The sequence below is a fragment of the Gigantopelta aegis genome, chromosome 14 (assembly GCF_016097555.1).
Source record: "Gigantopelta aegis isolate Gae_Host chromosome 14, Gae_host_genome, whole genome shotgun sequence".
Taxonomy (NCBI): Eukaryota; Metazoa; Mollusca; class Gastropoda; order Neomphalida; family Peltospiridae; genus Gigantopelta; species Gigantopelta aegis.
The window spans coordinates 11,425,527-11,447,193 of NC_054712.1; the positions used below are offsets into that span (position 1 = coordinate 11,425,527).

At 35.7% G+C, this 21,667-nt stretch overlaps 1 protein-coding gene across 1 annotated transcript; it reads left to right on the forward strand.

The window, feature by feature from the left end:
• Positions 1-514: 514 nt before the first annotated feature.
• LOC121388057 (transcription factor E2F5-like) lies at positions 515-20,245 on the forward strand. Its single transcript, XM_041519260.1, has 9 exons — positions 515-649; positions 1,607-1,716; positions 7,721-7,882; positions 9,209-9,317; positions 13,193-13,405; positions 14,091-14,208; positions 15,034-15,114; positions 16,062-16,103; positions 16,668-20,245. The coding sequence occupies exons 1-9, from the start codon at positions 542-544 to the stop codon at positions 16,781-16,783; spliced, it is 1,059 nt and encodes a 352-aa protein (XP_041375194.1). The 5' UTR covers positions 515-541; the 3' UTR covers positions 16,784-20,245.
• The last annotated feature ends 1,422 nt before the right edge of the window (positions 20,246-21,667 follow it).

Below are 21,667 nucleotides of genomic sequence, written 5' to 3' on the forward strand. Positions count from 1 at the left end.
TCTCCAACTATGTTTCAAGAACGCTGTTCTGGGCAGACACCTCAGCTATCTGGGCTGTCTATCCAGGACAGTGGGTTAGTTGTTACTGGTTGGTGAGAGAGAAGAGGATATAGTGGTCTTACGCCTACCCATTGAATCGTTAAAACTCGCTCTGGGTGGGAGCTGGTACCGGGATGCGAACCCTGTACCTATCTGCCTTATGTTCGACACCACCGAGGCCCGTTTTCATCTATCACTCTCTGCCTACCATTCTTATCTTAATTGCGTAACCAGTGATTTAATCAATCCTAACACATTTTTTAACGAATACATTTTAATTAAGCAAACTTATTTTTCAGTTTGACTAATGGTTTATTATTATGTTACTTTAAATATTAGAAATGAGCGTAACTATCCACCACGTAACGTAGTATTGGTGGTATTTTAATATATGGTAAACAACACACTAGATAGTTATTAAATATTTGTGTTCAAATTCCCGTACTTTGCGGTAAACGCTAGTACCCAGAATGCTTTTAGTTTGAAGCGTCCATAACCCGAGATGGCTGACCCAAATTCGAGTCGACATGAGAAAAGCTTAGGATTGTTGACAACTAGATTTGTCTCACTATTACAGCAAGCGAAGGATGGTGTACTTGATCTGAAAGTTGTACGTATTTAACATATTTAATTTATATCACTAAATCTATAACTTATATAAGCTGCCAAATTATTGTGACGAATCGTTTTGACGGGAAAAGGAAACTCGAGTTTCCACGTTTTCCATTCATTGTTTTGAAAACTTTTGATGTCAAATCACAGAAAAATAGTTGCTAAAATGTTTGATCTTTGTTACTTTGTAATTCTTCATTTTGTACTCAATTCCACTATGTTATTAGTATTCATATGTATTGTTGCATTTAATATTTTAATTTTGATACAAAATCTGGCTCTTTGACTGAAGAAAATAGTAGTGTTGTGTCACGTGACTATCTGTCATTCAGTGACATACCGATACGTACTCTTCAACAAGCATCCAAAGGCAACATAAATAAAATGTGGATGCATTTTAATCACCTTTTACATGAAAAACACCACCATAATATGACATGGGTATAATATCCGCCCGGTCCCCTTCATTATTATTTTTAGTTAGGGTTGAGGGTTAGGGTTAGGGTTGGGATTATGGCTGGGGTTAGGGCTAGGGTTGGAGTTAAGGTTAGGGTATGGGGAAGGGGGGACCGGGCGGATATTTTTCCATGACATGTACCCTTTTTTATTTAATTTTATTGTTATTATTTTCTTAAAGCTATTTAGATACACATGATACCCCCCCCCCCCCCCCCCTTCCAGCAGGTGAGCATTCTATTGGAAGTCCTAGGCTAGCTTCCATCCCATGCATTATTACAAGTACAAGGCTCTATCTTCATGCCAACAGGATGTCAATTTGTTTTCAGAAGCTACGATCATATAATGTTGAACAACTGATAGAATCACAGCAAACACATGTAATTGATAATATCATATAAATCTTTTAGTGTAACCTTGGAAGGGTCGGTATAATAAATTCACGTCATTAAACAAATATTCCTTTCCTTGAATTTTCCCGATATGGTTATGTTTCCAGGCGGCCGACCAACTAGAAGTACGTCAGAAGAGACGGATCTATGACATCACCAACGTCCTTGAGGGGATCGGTCTCATTGAAAAAAAATCTAAAAATAGCATCCAGTGGAAGTGAGTGTTTTATAAATTATACTAGAAAGTTAAACACCACCATTGAGTGAGGGTGGGGGGGTTGCATATCACTTTCGACTTTTCTACGCTCTTCCCCTCCCCCAATATCCTCTATTTTCACCCATGTATATTCATAAGCTCAGCTCCTTATAGCCAGTGCACTACGACTTGTATATCAAAGGCTGTGGTATATACTACAGTATAACCGGAAATTTTCTGGTTTTGTATAAAAACATTTCAAGGTTTCTTATTTTCGTTGTTTGCCAAATCAAAATTGAAAGTGATTTTATTTTCGAGTTTTAGCAAGTCTAGTTGCGAGAATACTTGCAATTGTTGATTAAAGTTTCACTTCGGCTGCCAGTTGTTCGATACTACCAACGTGTAAAGTTAAACAATAGAACAGTCACCTGTAGCTTAATTGGCCACTGTGATACCCGGTATGCTATTCGACAGACAACTGATCACAGTCTTTGATTTTGTGTAAAGCCAATTACGACGTATGTGTGAACAAAGCACTTGAGGACGCCATGAAGTCTAATTTTACCACATGGTATTCAAAGCGGGTTTCCCTGGCTATGAAACACGGCGAAGTTGTAACGGACATCAAGATCGAAATGTGTACTTCGGCGATAAAACCAGTTCATGCAAGGTGGATTATGAAAGTTATGGCAGAATTAAAAATATGCCAGGAAATGTTGAAATCTGCATTATCCACCCCAGAATCTCTGATGCAGTGCGGGCGGACATTGACAAAAACAATATACGAAATTTAAAAATATTTCATTAGGCCAAACAAAAAAATAGGTGTGTTTCCGGTCGACCGACCGTCCCTAGTTTTACACACCCCACCCCCCCCCCCCCCGACCCTAATTTTTTTCTCTCTTAAACTGAAAAAAATAATGGAAAAAAAAAAATAATGAAAAAAAAAAGAGCAAAAATAAAAGAGGACAACATCACCAAACAAGAGTATTTCCTTCCTTGCACATTGTTTACGTACTATTATACGATACATTTTGCACATGTAATTCCCTTCCGAAAAACATCGAGAAATTATGGAAAAGCTTTTGTTATAGAGTTCCTTCCCCTGATTAGCTACCACTGAACAGCTTGGTTGGTCACGGAAGTAACCGAATGTACGAACATAGCCTTGGTACAGGTTATTTCGATTAAATATAATCGTATCAATTCAGCTTCAGGCCTTTCCCCAGGAATTTTTTAAGGCGCTTACAAGTTACATTTAAAAAAATTAAAAACAAGTAAAATCGTGAAAAATTGTATTTTATTATCAAATTACCTCTCTCTCTCTCCATGACTCTCTTTTACACCCTCTCATGAAATATATAATCTTTCTCCCCATCTATGTGTGTATGTACATGAGTATATGTGTGAATATCTTCACTTTCTCTCAACATTCATCTTTCAATCTTGTTGTACTTGTCTGCCTAAAATATCTACCATCTCTTGAATAATGCGCATACTTGTGTATTTTGCATTGCCTCCTATCTGAATGTCTTTCAAGTAGTCACATCCCATCTCCATGGTGTGTTCTGTTAATGGAATGAAATTTGTAGTGTTGAATTTCCCTTTTCATTAAAAAGTACATGTTCTTCAAATATCCAATAAAAGCCTTTATCTGTGCACCAACTACATTGTCGAAATTTTGCATGATCCCTCCATCTTTTTTTGAAAGCGATAAAGCCGTTTCAAGCTCCACTGCAGTTTTATGCGATTCTGTTTTAACATGTCTCACTAGGCTTTGTCTCACAAAATTAACACAAGGTACATCAACCCAAACACTTTTTCCCACAACTGCTTTCACTGGCCGTGTAGAATGTTTCTGACATATATTACAGAACATACCTATTAAAAAATAAAATGACAATATTACTGATCTCGCCGTAGAACATAATCTGAACCTGTAGGCCTATGTATCCTTATTTACAATGAGACCCAAAATGTTACAAAAAAAATAAAAATAAATTAAAACATCAATAATAATAATAATAATAAATAATAAATTAAAAATAAAAGAACTAGCCTACGTGCTATTAAAATTAAAAGATCAATAATAATAATAAATAATAAATTAAAAATAAAAGAAATAGCCTACGCGCTTTATGATCGCTAGTATGATAAGTGGGTCAAAGTAAGAACGGTAATTTTCTTTCTGTTTAACATTATAAATAAAAACTGCACTTGTATCCATGTTTTTCATTAAAATATATTTTAATATATTGATAAATGCTGGTGTATTTCTGAAGCATTATAATCTGACATCGGTCATTAATTTTAGTAATTAAAACATCGGTGAGACTATTCGTCAAAGTTATCGACATTTGATCGGTTTTCGTTTCTGTTGTAAAATCGTATGGACTGTTTTAAGACAGCCGCGTTAAAATTGTAATTAATAAACTAATGAAATAATTGTCGTAAAAATGTAATAGATATATTATATTTAACCTGTAATATCATCATTTTCAGTGTGTGGTTTCATCCAATAAAATTCTTTTTTCCAAGCGGGATCATATCCTGACTTTTGCCGTAGCAGCTGATGGCTCTTCGCATTTTCTTTTCTGTGCAATAGATGTTGACTCAACTCTTGTCGAATTCTCGTCATTTAAAATCAGACTAACTGCGGAAATACTTGTTTGCGTTTGAAAAAAAATTACTAATTTTTTTGGTCGATCCGTGACCGTTCATTTTAGCAAATAACAACGTAGTTACGGTTTCGATATGATAAACATATACCAGGATTAATGGTGACATGTTTTACTCAAGAATTTCACCTTCAAAGATGTTTATTCAATTAATAGGTATTTTCTTTGATTTGTCTTGATGCATAATTCCCAAGCATACAGACATTATTACAACAAGCAGTTATCTGGTGGATTAGTAGTAGCCGATCACCTGTACCACGTGACCAGCACAAGCCCGCCGACAATTAAAACGGTGCGATCAATGGACCTCAAAGTGAACATCTAAAGAATTGCAGAGATACCAAATGGAAGTGTGATAATGTGTGGTGAATGACGTTACGGATCACAGCTCCATTGTTTTGTATACATGTTACAAATTAAGCCGACACGGTCCTGCAGTTAAGGCGCTTACCAGACATGAAGGCGCTTACTTAGCTGGCTAAGGGAGCACGGGCCGTGTCGGCTTATCGCTCTAGGGAAACCCCTGAGCTTAATTCTTGTCTTCACTTAAATCAACAGGTCTTATTATTAATGCATCTCAAATGTTTGCATAAAGTATTTAAATTAAGAACAACGAAATTAATACAAATGTCCCATTAATTTAAGGAAATACACAAACAGTGCATACCAATAGTACTACTACTACTACTACTACTACTACTACTACTACTACTACTACTACTACGACAATAACAATAATGATAATGATGATAAATAATAATAATTATTATTATTATTATTATTATTATGATAGTATTCAATTTAAAACAAAAACAACCCCTACCTACCTACCCTAATTTTGGGGGGGATGCAATCGGAAACACACCTTTTTTTTTTTGGCCTAAGCAAAAAAAAGTTTAACATGCCTATGAAATCATTAGTTATTAATATCTTAGTAATTAGAATAACATGATTTTGAAACAAATGTAAAAATGTAAAGTGATTATGAGTCAGACAGCTAATGTCTGTTTTGTATTTTTAGTGTATTAAACGATTACTGTACAATAGCTAGTATTCCTACCATAGGCTTTTTGCACAATGCAAATGATCTAGTCAGACTGAGCTGTTGCTACTGAACATTAAAGGAGGGGACAATCAAGGCATTTGACCTGGTATGCGTTTTCAACGATATATAATGCACATTATTGCTTAATATCAACAAGTATAATCGTATAGTTAATTAATAAAACAGTTAAATGTGACGGCTATTATATATAACGGGCGCAGCCATTTTGTACCATCCCAGTGAATACGCCTTCTGGCGAGCTGGTGGTTTACGTAATACCTAACGTGTCACGTCAGGAATTAGTCTTCGAACTGAAGAAACAAGACACACCTGATTTTTGCGGATGCATCGCAATATTCTTTAATAATAGTCATCCCAGTAAGCCAGCAACAATTTTATATTATATTTAATACAAAGTAAACCATCATTGTCAAAGTGTTGAAATAACTGTATTGTGGTTTGTACATAAATTAACCCACATACTGAAATAATAATTGGAATGCTTTCTTAGTTAATTGGTCGTTTCTTTCTGTGGCCTGTACCTGTAGTTCCTGATTGGCAGGTGTATATTTAGACGATCCCCAGACACTGTGTCTAGACACACTAAAAAGACGTGCCTCTTTTATTAAGATCACAGGGTATTGTGTGTTAACAGCACGGACACCCCTCTAATCGTAATCGATTAGCCGTCTTGCTTTATTATTGTAAGTAATTCTGTAAAACCCTTGATTAAGTAGACTTTCCCATCTAAAATCACAAAACTGACCAATTACGTAGTCCCAAAGAAAAGAAAATTATCACTTGGGTATCATAAGTGGTCGTTTTTGCTCGAACGTAGCATGGATTTTTTTTAAAAAGAAAAATACTATAACTCCATTTCGTTCTATTGATGCAAATTGAAATATATTTAGTTAAATAGTTTATTATATTATCAAGTCATTTATGTTGTTTTACAAGTTAGGTTGATAAAAGCGAAGTGCCTTGTCGTAAATTAGAGCCTTTGTTTACACTGTGCATAGAGCAGATGGACGGAGCTGATGTCACTTCGTCTCAAGCTATACCACCGGACGTCACAAAAACTAAACAAAATGGCTGCCCCCAGTTAGCAGGAATAATCATGTTTTTTTATTAACTCTAGACCGGCCTCGGTGGCGTCGTGGTTAGGCCATCGGTCAACAGGCTGGTAGGTACTGGTTTTGGATCCCAGTCGAGGCATTTGATTTTTTATCCAGATACCGACTCCAAACCCTGAGTGAGTGCTCCACAAGGCTCAATGGGTAGGTGTAAACCACTTGCACCGACCAGTGATCCATAACTGGTTCAACAAAGGCCATGGTTTGTGCTATCCTGCCTGTGGGAAGCGCAAATAAAAGATCCCTTGCTGCTAATCGGAAGAGTAGCCCATGAAGTGGCGACAGCGGGTTTCCTCTTAAAATCTGTGTGGTCCTTAACCATATGTCTGACGCCATATAACTGTAAATAAAATGTGTTGCGTGCGTCGTTAAATAAAACATTTCTTTCTTATTAACTCTAAAATTACTACGCATTTTTCATTTGTTAAAGTGTCAGCATGTGTTGGTGGTCCGGGTATGCATCTTTCCAACACATAAATCTCTTGTTTGAGTTTACTCTACCTTTAACAAAGCAGTGGCAACATTAACATGTTAAACATACAACTAATTATCAGACTAGTTATCAACTTTCTTCTGTAATGTAAGTTACTCCATTCTGACTGAATGACATCACCCCAAAAATTAATGTTATCCTTCAATAAAGTGCAGAAAATGACATTACAGAAATTTGGAATAGTACATCATTTGATATACAGTGTAAAACAGATCATGGAAAGGATAATTTTAAATATATTTTTTGTGACACAATTCTGATGTAAAGTATATATATAGATACATATACGTGTTTTCCCTAGCTTGTTTTAGCATGGTGCAGTACCACGCCTCAATAGTCTAGCACCATCTTGCCTTAACCTGTGCCATGCTGCACTGAGATTAAAAAAGCCTTTTTCAATAATTAATTCTAAAATTGCCTTGATGAAACACTAAAAAAGTGTATTGTTAATTAATAAAAATATCTGTTATATATTATGCCATTCAATTATTAAAGCAAAAACATTAATTACATTTATGTTTATTTCAAATTTGTATAATACATATACACATACATATGCACATACATACATACATACATACATACATACATACATACATACATACATACATACATACATACATACACATACATGTACAGTGTATATTTGATTGTACATGTGATATTTGTGTTACAGGGGTGCAAGTGCTGGCTGCAACACGACTGAGATCTCAAACCGTCTTGTGGTTTTGAAAGATGAGCTGGACGACCTTGAACGACAGGAGCGAGAGCTGGACAAGCACAAGGTGTGGGTTCAGCAGAGCATTAAGAACGTCACGGATGAGGTCATAAACACACGGTATCCTTACATGTGCAGATATAGACACAACTTTAAGTAGTACTAAACCAAATAACTTCCAGCTGGGTGCACCCAACTTTTGATAGAGCCGTTAATACCACAAGTCCTGTGATTGGTGGTGAGTGTGTTGGTTGTAAAAAAAATTAGTTTCATATGGGAAAAAAATGTATGCAATTTTATTTCATCTAGTACTACTGTTTTAAGTTTCCTTGTGCTTGAAATATGTATGGGGTACCTGTTTAAAAAAAAAAAAGTACTCAAATTTTGTACAAAACTAGAGTAGTCATAGCCACTTTCCATTATCTCTGAAATGGGAAGCTTGACCCCCAATTTTTTCTGATTCACTTTAAGGGCGAGTGGTGGCAGTACTTATATCTGTGGTGTATATGTCAATTGGTATGCTGCAGGTAGGAGTTTTAGCCACATGGTCATCTATGGGATTTGATTTGGGGTATAGAGTCAAACCTGTTTTGTGAAGACATGTACTGTTGTCTTGGATAACTACCACCTACAAAATAAATGTTTGATTAAAACCAAGTATGTACTGTAAACTTGTGTACTGATACTGGGGAGGGTCGGGATGTAGCCCAGTGGTAAAGTGTTCACTTGATGCACGGTCGGTCTAGAATCGATCCCCGTCGGTGGACCTATTGGGCTAATTCTCATTCCAGCCAGTGCTCCACAAATGGTGTAACAAAGACTGTGGTATGTATTATCCTATTTTTGGGATGGTGCATATAAAAGATCCCTTACTGCTAATCAAAAAGAGTAGCTCATGAAGTGGCAACAGCAGGCTTCCTCTCTCAATATCTGTGTGGTCCATAACCATATACCTGATGTCATATAACCATAAATAATGTGTTCAGTGTGTCGTTAAATAAAAAAATAAAAAAAACATTTGATGTAGGGGAGTCACAGTATCAGGGATCTATCCTGGATTTTTGGCCATGGTCCTATGTCTAATGAGGTCATAAAAATGAGCACAATTTAATTGAAAATGGAGCTAATTGGTTGATTTGATGTAGTGGATTGAAAGGTAGCTCCTTGGCCTCACCCAATTTACTGGTAGGCAATTTATGATGAACATATTATATTATTTTTAATTGAAAATGCAAGGAGATAGGTGTGCTTTTAAACACAGACATGTTTGTATGGTATTGATATTGTTAAAAATAAGTCATCATACAGTTGGAAAGATGTTTTATGAATAAGAACCTTCAATCCTTTTATTTTGCTCTGGGGTGTATATCTATTTTTGCAGTGAGTGTAGAATGATTTAACTTGTATGTGAATCCTGTTTAGTGTTGTAACCTTAACGTAATTCAGACTAGCGTACGTGACCCATGAAGACATCTGTAAGTGTTTTAAAGGAGACACACTGCTCGCCATACAGGCTCCGTCAGGAACACAGCTCGAAGTGCCCATTCCAGAAATAGTAAGTAATCCAGGGAACACTTTGTTCTGTATCGCATCATGATTCGCTATGCAAGTTTCAGAGATTGCTACACAACTCTGTAACATTAACTAGTAGTTGCTAATACATTTTAAAATATTGTAATCAAAATTTTGAAAATAAAATGTTCCTTGTGGTCCCAGCGCTAACTCTGCCACTCGCCAGATTTGCCAATTGCGAATTTTAGGAACAATTGGCAAATTTTATTTTTATTTGGCAAAAACAGTTTGTGTAATAATTGATATTTTGTTTGGAAAATAGCTAGAGGTTTTGCATTTTTTAAATAATTGGGTGAAATTTTCTGCTCACCCAGAGCTAGCCCTGAATCCAGAGACTCAAACATCTGATGTAGAGATCTGTGATTTGAAGATAATTACTGCAGTTTTGATGTATGATATAAATGGGCCATTGGCACTACATATTTAAAGGTAATTTTAAAAAGAATAAACTTAGGTCACATTCTTGTTTGTTATGGCAACGTTATGTTTTTAGAGTTCATGAGGGTCGATTATTGCACCAGATGAGAATCCTTGACATTACACTTTAATTTTCTGTTTAGGGAATGTTTATGTAATGACATCTTATTCTAAACTCATTTTAAAGAAACTGACCACTGAGGACAATCAGTGTTAACAGCCCGTTGCACATTTAATTAGTGTGATCTAGCTCTATCGGTAGAGCACTTGCCTGAGGAGCTTGTGTTATAGGATCGAATCCCACTGTGGACCCATTCTCTGATAGGGTTTTTTCCTGTCCCAGCTAGTGGCACATAACTGGTATAAAAGGCCATGGTATGTGCTAGCCTGTGCATATAAAGGTTCTCTTGCAAATAATGGTTTTCTTTGAAGACTGTGTGTCAGACTTAACAAATATTTTGTCGACCGAGAATTAACAAGGTCTATCCACAATATATTTGATATTGTGTATAGACCTTGTTAATTCTCGGTTGACAATTTATGCTAGTAAACAAAGTTTAATTAATGAGTGTGCTGAGGTGGTGTGTAATTACAGTTTTACAAAAAATAATTCTCACAAAGACTGGATTTGATCACAAATACTGGATATGTATAACGTTAGAATGCATTAGATGTTTCTTCAGAAATAAGAATGGGCTCCGCCCCTTCTTATTTCTGAAGAAACGTCTAATGTCTCTGCCCCTTCTTATTTCTGAATAGTCTAATGTCTCCTCCCCTTCTTATTTCTGAATGGTCTAATGTCTCTGCCCCTTCTTATTTCTGAATAGTCTAATGTCTCCGCCCCTTCTTATTTCTGAATAATCTAATGTCTCCGCCCCTTCTTATTTCTTAATAGTCTAATGTCTCCGCCCCTTCTTATTTCTGAAGTCTAATGTCTCCGCCCCTTCTTATTTCTGAATAGTCTAATGTCTCCGCCCCTTCTTATTTCTGAATAATCTAATGTCTCCGCCCCTTCTTATTTCTGAATAATCTAATGTCTCCGCCCCTTCTTATTTCTGAATAATCTAATGTCTCCGCCCCTTCTTATTTCTTAATAGTCTAATGTCTCCGCCCCTTCTTATTTCTGAAGTCTAATGTCTCCGCCCCTTCTTATTTCTTAATAGTCTAATGTCTCCGCCCCTTCTTATTTCTGAATAGTCTAATGTCTCCGCCCCTTCTTATTTCTGAATAGTCTAATGTCTCCGCCCCTTCTTATTTCTGAATAGTCTAATGTCTCCGCCCCTTCTTATTTCTGAATAGTCTAATGTCTCCGCCCCTTCTTATTTCTGAATAGTCTAATGTCTCCGCCACTTCTTATTTCTGAATAGTCTAATGTCTCCGCCCCTTCTTATTTCTGAATAGTCTAATGTCTCCGCCCCTTCTTATTTCTGAATAGTCTAATGTCTCCGCCCCTTCTTATTTCTGAATAGTCTAATGTCTCCGCCCCTTCTTATTTCTGAATAGTCTAATGTCTCCGCCACTTCTTATTTCTTAATAGTCTAATGTCTCCGCCCCCTTCTTATTTCTTAATAGTCTAATGTCTCCGCCCCCTTCTTATTTCTGAATAGTCTAATGTCTCCGCCCCTTCTTATTTCTGAATAATCTAATGTCTCCGCCCCTTCTTATTTCTTAATAGTCTAATGTCTCCTCCCCTTCTTATTTCTGAATAATCTAATGTCTCCGCCACTTCTTATTTCTTAATAGTCTAATGTCTCCTCCCCTTCTTATTTCTGAATAATCTAATGTCTCCGCCCCTTCTTATTTCTTAATAGTCTAATGTCTCCTCCCCTTCTTATTTCTGAATAATCTAATGTCTCCGCCACTTCTTATTTCTGAATAGTCTAATGTCTCCGCCCCTTCTTATTTCTGAATAGTCTAATGTCTCCGCCCCTTCTTATTTCTGAATAGTCTAATGTCTCCGCCCCTTCTTATTTCTGAATAGTCTAATGTCTCCGCCCCTTCTTATTTCTGAATAGTCTAATGTCTCCGCCCCTTCTTATTTCTGAATAGTCTAATGTCTCCGCCACTTCTTATTTCTTAATAGTCTAATGTCTCCGCCCCCTTCTTATTTCTTAATAGTCTAATGTCTCCGCCCCCTTCTTATTTCTGAAGTCTAATGTCTCCGCCCCTTCTTATTTCTGAATAGTCTAATGTCTCCGCCACTTCTTATTTCTGAATAGTCTAATGTCTCCGCCCCTTCTTATTTCTTAATAGTCTAATGTCTCCGCCCCTTCTTATTTCTGAATAGTCTAATGTCTCCTCCCCTTCTTATTTCTGAATAGTCTAATGTCTCCGCCCCTTCTTATTTCTGAATAGTCTAATGTCTCCGCCCCTTCTTATTTCTGAATAGTCTAATGTCTCCGCCCCTTCTTATTTCTGAATAGTCTAATGTCTCCGCCCCTTCTTATTTCTGAATAGTCTAATGTCTCCGCCACTTCTTATTTCTGAATAGTCTAATGTCTCCTCCCCTTCTTATTTCTGAATAATCTAATGTCTCCGCCCCTTCTTATTTCTTAATAGTCTAATGTCTCCGCCCCTTCTTATTTCTGAAGTCTAATGTCTCCTCCCCTTCTTATTTCTGAATAGTCTAATGTCTCCGCCCCTTCTTATTTCTGAAGAAATGTCTTAAGCCTTCTAACTGATTAAGACAGCATTTCATAGGTTCATTACATGATATGGGCAGGGCAAGCGTGTTTGCGCCAGTTGTTTTGATGTCATTCATACAGCTCTTGGCGATGATGTCTGGGCAATTGTGTCAAAATAATTTTGATCACATGATTTGTTGTTAAGACAGCTTTTTGGCATGTCTTCACGTTTAAGACGATCGAAATGCTAATATCCAATTGGTTGAATTGGAGAGAAACCAACGAAATGCCGTCTAATTACTCTTTATTTAAATGGGTATTACATCTCTGACATGGTTGTTTAATTCAGGAGTCTTTAAAAGTTTAGAATTTTTATATTGATTTGGTTTTTCATGTACAATGAAACCCCTCTAAACCGTACACCCTCGGGACACAGTAAAATGTCTGGTTTTAGAGTTATCTGGTTAAGAGAGGTTTCACTGTACTCACCTTTGTTTGACACCCAATAGCCAATGTATTCTTTGCGCTGGAGTGTTGTTAAACATTGTTACATTTATTCAATTTAGTCGCTCCAGCCAGTGCACCACAACTGATACATCAAAGGCCGTGGTATGTGCTATCATGTCTATGGGATGGTGCATATAAGAGATCCCTTGCTACTAATCGAAAAGAGTAGCCCATGAAGTGGACGACAGCGGGTTTCCTCCCTCAATATATGTGTGGTCCTTAACCATATGTCTGACGCCATATATAACCTTAAATAAAATGTGTTTGAGTGTGTTGTTAAATAAACCATTTCCTTCCTCATTCAATTTAGGGTCCCGGGTTCAAGAAGAACTACCAGATCCACCTGAAGAGTCACGCTGGAGCCATAAACGTTCTGCTGGTGAACAAAGACGCGGACAACACGAGTCCGGTTGTGGTTCAGGTACCGCCAGCCAAGGAAGACATGGTTGACCAGACCGACGAGCTACAGAATCAAAACCTCGACCCGGCGCAGGGAAAGGCAACGGCAAAATTACAGGCAAAGGTTGGTTTTAATTAAACTGAAATGTGAAATTGGTTTTCGAAAAACATTTAATGATTTATCTTTTGCAGGGTTAGTTCTTGGTGAGTGAGAACATTTCATATAGTCCTTCCCAGACTCCACGAACAATGTTTTTTTTGTAAATAATTCCACTTGATGTAAGAAAAAAAGAAAACAATCGGCTCAGAAATAGATAACTGGTAGTAAGTACCATAGAAAGAATACGCTGTTTGTTGTGGGAAGGACTATAATTATGTATTCAACTTAGAATTTTCCATCAACATATGAAATATATTTGCCAAATTAAAATAGTATTTAGTGAGTGGTAGAGCTAACATTACTTTTTACGACAAATTTTTTTAAAATGTCGAGGAAAAGAAAAGATCCACCAAAGACACTGGTAAACTGAGTAACTACAAAAACTGAAACAGGTCGCTCATTGAAACAGGGCATCTGAAAATAATCACTTGGGGGATGATAATACTGTGGGTTTTTCCCGATTTATGGACATAATTTGGTGTCTTTACAGTCAGAAATTTAGTTTTATTGACATTGTTATTAATTTATTTATTTTGATTTTAAATGTTTATTGACAGAAAACACCTTACAAGTTTTAAATTTATATTTGATTTGACATCCAGTAGGTTTATTTTATTAAAAATGTTTTTGTTTTTGTGGTTTTTTTCAGCGCTCTCCAGTGAAAGCTCCACTAAAATCCTCACAGCAAGGTTCTTCAGTAGACTTACTGCCTACCAGGATGGCCACACGGTCATCACCGCGGAAAAACACTCAGGAGCTCGCACAGCGTACGCAGTTGTAAAATAGCTATATGATCAGAAAATGTTATTACTTGTTAGTCCCTTACCAGTCCATCAAGAGGGGGTCATATGTTTTGTCTTGTCTGTCTGTGTCTCACATCTAGTTTTTCAGACTTTTTTTTACACAGTCATTCAGTTTATTGAGCTGAAACTGTGCGTGTAGCTTTCTTTATTATGTAGAGTTACAAATTAGGTGACACATTTTTGACAGAATTGTGGCCCTTGAAATTTAGGAGTACTCCAAATTTTTATTTATTTATTTAATTTTTTTTAAAGATGCTAAAAAAATATTTAATTTGCCTTTGTCACTAAAAATGTTTTATGAGAAAATATCTGCAAAGTATGATTAGTAATTTTTCATAGAATATTTAAAGAATAAAATATTTGCTAAGATAAAAAAATCAACTTTCATGAACAATATTGTGTGCGTTATGCTCACTTAAAAAACTTCGGTCATTAAAACTTGTGCATTATCAGAGTATAGGAGTTTGGTCTGCAGACTATAAAATAGATTATTTTAATTACATTGATCTACTTCTACAAAACATGCCCATGGTTTAATGCAAGTATATTTCATTTCATTATTAATTCACTGAAAAGCTAATTCGAAAATCGGCTGCCCTTTATAGATCTCCAGCCATTTTCGCTATACAGCTAATTGAAATTTGAATTTGGCTACATATTTTCTAAAATTGTCGAATTTCTAATAATTTTGGGCATCCATGTTTAACCCTGCAAGCCTGTGCGGATGCTGTAGAATCGCATCCTGATTGATTATTTATGTGTGTAAAATATGTGTGTCTTTATTTGCAGCATCTACCTCCAGTTCAATTCCGCTTGGCTTGGACTCGTTGGCGTCAGACCTTCTCTTCGACCCTTCACGGAATGACCTGGGTGGGTTTACAGTAGTACATTTTGTCTACCTTTCTTTTTCTAGCTATTTTTGTAGTTCACAACAAAATACTGTTGCATTTCTTTTCTCACTGTAAGTCATAATATCTGAAATTATTTTATTCTCTTCTTACATTTTTTAGCAAGCACCAAAGTCAAGGTGATATCATATAACCTCTGTATATAGAACTTTATCCTGCAACCACTGTTTCTATTGGCTGATTACGATGACCGATTAAAGCGAAATCATAAATGTATACCAGACTTTTGACGTCGCTCATGTGACTTCATATGCATAGCAACATTACAAATTCCTTCATTTGACCTCTAGGCGGCGGGACTTAGCTCAGTGGTACAGTGATCACCTGATGCACAATCTACCTAGGATCAATTCCCGTTGGTAGGCCCATTGGGCTATTTCTCGTTCAGCCAGTGCTCCACAACTGGTGTAACAAAGGCCTTGGTATGTACTATCCTGTCTGTGGGATGGTGCATATAAAAGATCCCTTGCTGCTAATCGAAGAGAGTAGCCCATGAAGTGGAGACAGCGGGATTCCTCTCTCAATTTCTATGTGGTCCTTAACCATATGTCTGATGCCATATAACTCAATAAAATGTGTTGAGTGCATTGTAAAATAAAACATTTCCTTCCTTCCTTTGTACAATGTAGCTGAAGTAACAGAACTTGATAATAGCTTTTCCCCTTAATGTTTATGGTCTACAGGATAAAGATAATAACATTCACAGGATAAAGCCGGTGCCCTACTAGTTAACTAGTTATTCTCTATTTAACTGATACCTCTTCTGAACATTGGCAAATTACCTAACTTGTGTACTTTGAGCAATGAGAACATATTACATTTTTTATTTGGCCATCAAACCAAAGAAACAATATTTTTCATATAATGACGACTTGGGACTGTTTAATTTTTATCAAAATATTTTTTCAGGCATCGATGGTGCATTCATTGAAGATCTCATCTCATCAGAAAGTAAGTAGATTTTTTTTTTCTTTCCTTGGCATAATCGAAAGATAAGTTATACAATGGACTCTAAGTCTAAAGTGGTTTCCAGGGAGACTGACGAAATGATCCTCCAGTACGCAGGTCACTCAAAGAACACTCAATTATAGGATCCTAGCATCAGTGGATCCATTCTCTGTTTGAGGTTTTTGGAAATGGGGTTTGTAACAAACAAAAAACTATCCTAATATTTGCTTAAATTTGATGCATTCTACACTGCTTACATATACTTAAATGTAGAACTTATAAATATAGCATTCAAACGGGTATGTTTCAAAATATTTCATAGATTTAATGCATACATTGTTGACCCAACTTAACCCAGATCCTCGGATTTCATGGAAACAAAATTTAGTTTTCCATGATTATTATATCAATTGCGACTATTCAACGAAAATAATATATATATAATTATTTTTTAAAAACAGTTTCCGATGGGTTCCCTTGATCACAAGGCACAGAACTGAAAAAGTGTTTCCATGAAATTTGAAATCGTATAGCCTGTTAACCGTTTTCTGTATTTTCTCTCTTCAGGTTTTGCTCCACTTCTCCGATTGAGTCCACCGCCATCCGACCGTGACTACTATTTCAATCTAGATGACACCGAGGGTGCTTGTGACCTCTTTGATGTTCCCTTGCTGCCCATATGATCTTGAGACGACCCCTACTATCCCATGCAACGACAGTGCCCAAGGATCAAATTTCATTGCCATTTGTGGACGAAAAAATTTAGTGCTTGCACCTAATGTGTTCAAACGAGGGAATCCTGTTACATCGTCACTAGTTTTGTCAGACTCGTATTACTATTGGCTATTAATACTTCAGCCTTTCTATTTTGAACTAGATAAACACTAATTTGTCATGTAGCTTGAGATTAATATTTTCTAAGAAAGGAATTCTATCAGTTGGGGTGATTTGGAAAAGGTATTTTTAATTATGTATAGGTAAGGGGGGGAGGGGGTGGGGCTGGTGGTTGTGGGAGGGAATGTTTTAAAACACACCAGAAGGATTTAGTTTAAGCCAGCTTTCAGAAAATTTAATTATTTTCATGCACAAAAGTTCTGATTTAAATCTTGTTGTAAAAAAGATATTGTAATGTATATATGAAATTGATTTTAGTATCGAAGGTTAATTGAATTGTATTTGAAAGGGAGGGACTTGAAATTAAAAACCCATAGTGTTTTCAAAATGAGCTGACATCATTATTGAACTAATTTTTTTTTTATTATTTAGAATCATGATTTAAATCTTTTTTTACTGTATGATGTCCTTGTGGAATTTCAATATGGTGATTTTAAAGCACACATGAAAATCCTCTGTCATCGCTATTTGATATCAAGATCACAGTAGCCACCTCGTTTTTATAGATCTGCATATTTGTCAAGATTTTTTCATGTCATTTTCATCCCAGATATGTATTTATTTTATTTTGACAGCATATCTCAAAAAGTTGTAATTTGTTAATTATTAAGTTCATAATTTGTAAATTATTGTTATGCAACTGAAATTGAGAATTAGAAATACACTTTTAGAACAGTTAAATTATTTGCGATTTATATTATAATTTGTTTCCAAAGAGTAGATTTAATAAAAATGCCTAATTTGGATTAATTTTGAGGAACAAATAGCTTGTTTTATAAAATTAATGTTTAACGACACCCCAGCACATAACAAAATGCATTGGCTATTGGGTGTCAAACAAGAGTTTTGGCAGATAATCCATTGGGATACTTTGGGTTTCTTACTGCTGCTTTGTTGTTAAGAATATAGTACCGTTGTAGAACAGTGTTTAAGAAAAACGGACTTCGTAAGTTTGGCCCATTATGTTTAGTTTATTACTGGAATGTTGAAATTACTACAAGTTTTATTTCCAAATGTTATTATTTTAAAATATTTTCTTTAATGTCTGTTAATATGGTAAATGAATACTTTATTCTCTGTTATTACTAAAAGTTTTATGCAGCATGTATGGGGACATGTTCAATGGTTTAAAAGTATCAAAATTTTAATAATTATAAAATATTGGTATATTCTGTATTATATTGATGGTAAAACATACAGTAACATGACAGTTTAGATACATTTATTTCAATACTAACATAGTTTTATGTGTGTCTAAAATACAAAAATATAACGGGGATTGAATATCACTAGTATGGGGTTTAATGTCAATAACATGGTTAGCTTCTGAAACTGTTAATGGTGGTTTTGCTGTTAATATTGCTTACATGTTCCCTAACATTTTCCATCTCTATATTTTAACATACCTTTGACAAGTATTGGTTATCTTAGTTTTATTTCTTCCTCTTTATTTTCTTTTTTTCATACATACTGGTAACTTGGCCTTGTTAAAATGATTTTGATAATTAATTGATAAGAGGTTATGATATCGACTTATTCTTCATATGGTTCAAAATAAAAGCTGACAATATAAGTTTTTACCCTCTAGGTCTATACAGCTTGAGTGTTGAATCGGAGGTGGATTTCAAGTCATTGAAACTGTTTCTGGTTTTCACACATCTCAATTGTGATATTGCCATGTGTCATTTCAAAGAAATTACATTAGTTTGTGAATATTATTCCCAGGTTTGAATAATAAATTTTTATGAAACAAATTCTTTGTCCAATTCTAAACCAGAGAATATTCTGAATATTTTTGTCAATATAATAATATCAGGAGCAGATAATTTCACTTGTATAATGACCCATGTTCGCTATATATATTTGTTCTGGAGACGACCCTATTATGTTGGGTATCTATTATGTTGGGTATCGTGTAGATATTTTTTGGTGTATATAATGATAAAAAGTGCTTCATATTTTTATACATGATGTATATGTTTGACATGTTGTTTTTTATGTTTTTCTTAAACTTTGGCTGTCTCGTATTTTTCAACATCATATAATTATTTGTTGATATTGTACATGCAATGTGATTCCATTTTCATTTATATATAAACCCTTGACTGTAAAACATGACTAGGGTGCACTTTCATTTTTGTCTGTCCATCCCAATTATTCATGCTCTTAAGTGCTGCCATACCCTTCCTCCTGCCCCCTCCCCCACTTCATTGTTAAAATGCATTTTGAGCTACAAACACTCACTGCAAGTGAGTAAACGAAATACTTTTACTTTTTCATAAATACAATTCAATAAAACACCTGTATTTTTCAATGTAGATAATACCAAACGTTTGGTATCCAATTTTGTTTTGCGACTTGAGTCCGAAAGACAAGACTTAGTATGTTCAAGAAGTGGCTTAAAAGTTAAGTCAAAAACAGACAAAATGCAAGTATTGGTAGGTTGATAAATAAGACTCATGTATGTCAATGAAACTTAATGATAATTTACTCAGAATGTCAGTGATGTTTAAGTTTAATGTCAAAAAACAAAAGTCGTAATAGCCATAAAATATTTTGCACTAATAACTAGGATCAGAGGCTGTAAGCTTCACAGGTTGTGGAGTGACTGGATCCAGGTTCATGTTTGACTCTGAACCAGATCAAGTGTACAGCTCACTATACACTATCTCTTGCTGACCATCTGAAAAAACTAGCACTGCAGTTTTTCTCTTGGTGGCAGAAAGTAAATCAGAATACACTGTCCACCAAATTAACAGCTTATGTGTGTGTGGGTATTGAATACCTAGTATTTTAAAAATGTTTGTGTAGAAATACAATAGCAGCAGACCCCCCCCCCCCCAAAGACATACAAAACATTTACAGTGCAACCAACCCAAAAATCGGCTACACCCACCCCTTCATGTCACCAAATAGGTGTTAAAAAGTGATACAGCAGATTATGATAGAATATAATTTATTTTAATTCCAATGGTTTAAATACTGTGTTGAGATTTTTATTACATATTGTCATGTGAATAATAAAGTTTACTTTGTAAAGTGAAACCCCTCTTAAACTGGACAACCCAGTGGGATCAAGTAAAAAGCTGGTTTAGAGAGGTTCTGGTCGGTACTGGAACCGATATTGAAAAAGGGACAGATTTTGAGGGGTTTCATTGTATTTGTCAAAATTATTAACATTTATGTATTGTTTGTTAAGACCTTTTCAGTTTTGTAAAGAGGATGGAGTGAAAATAAAATGCTTTATGCAATTTTTTGTAGATATACTTTTATTAATTATTATATTCTTAATTTATGGACTAAAAGTTTATTTTGTTTAACAACACCACTAAAGCACATTGATTTATAAATTATCGGCTATTGGATGTCAAACATTTGGTTATCTTGACATTGTCTTGTAGAAAACACCTCGCAGCAGTTTTCCATTAGTAGCAAGGGATCTTTTATATGCACCATCCCACAGCCAGGATAGCACATATCACGACCTTTGATATACCAGTCATGGTGCACTGCACCGACTGGAATGAGAAATAGCCCAATGGGCTGGAGATTGATTCTAGACTGACTGCGCATCAAGCAAGTGTTTTACCACTGGGCAATGTTTCACCCCTTAATTTATTATCAAAAGTACAGCATTTGCGTTTAGATAATTAAAACTGCTGTCAAGCCCATTTATAAAGATCAGCATGAGCATGTGGTCATAATAAAGAAGTTCAAATACCAACATACTACAAGCAGCGGTCAGAATTGGTGAACTGTAAAAAGAAAAAAGGAAATTTAGAGGGGTCCCAGAAATTCTTGAAAAAGAAATGTTTTATTTAATGACACTCTAAACATTTTTATTTATGGTTCTATGGCGTCAGATAAATGGTTACGGACCACACAGATATTGAGAGGAAACCCGCTGTCGCCAATTCATGGACTAGTAGTCACTACTCTTCTTTTTTTTCGATTAGCAGCAAGGGATCTTTCATATTCACCATCCCACACAGGATGGCACATACCACGGCCTTTCATATACCAGTCATGGTGCACTGGCTGGAGCGAGAAATAGCCCAATGGGCCCACTGACGGGGATCAATCCCAAACTGACTTCGCATGAAGCAAGCACGTTACCACTGGGCTACATCTCACCCTGTGGAAATTCTGGAAATCCTAAGTTAAAATCTGTGCCATCCGACACATTTTGAAGGAACTGACGATTAAATTGCGAGGAAACACAATGTTCCACGAGAGGAAAACAGCTGATCCGAGAATTCCCACGCCTGTACAAGTCTTGTATTTTACAGTAATGTGGTCAAAACTTATATGTAATAAACATGTACACAATGGATATATCTTATCACAATCTTATCATACGAGCCAGAATTTATTGCTCCGTTTTAAAGTTAAGGTACCCTTTGAACTCTGACCTGGTGATGTGCTATTTGCAATACTGTTGCCAGTAGCAAATCCCAATCCAGTATAAACATGAAGGGTCTGTAGGATTATTTTTGGTAAAGTGATATTTTTAAATTTTAATGTTTACAACTCTCTAATTGTGGAATATTTATGCCTTTAGAAAGCATAATTTACCAACTACTATAATGGCCTTCATAGGTTATTCCTGTGGACCCTTCATATAATAAACAACCAACAAAAGACATCTCAACAGACCCTTCACATATAACAAC

Coding starts and splice junctions, on each gene's coding strand:
- LOC121388057 (XM_041519260.1), top strand. CDS start 542: ATGGCTGACCCAAATTCGAGTCGACATGAGAAAAGCTTAGGATTGTTG. Junction 7,883..9,208: donor GATGAGGTCATAAACACACG/GTATCCTTACAT, acceptor AACGTAATTCAG/ACTAGCGTACGTGACCCATG. Junction 16,104..16,667: donor AGATCTCATCTCATCAGAAA/GTAAGTAGATTT, acceptor TTCTCTCTTCAG/GTTTTGCTCCACTTCTCCGA.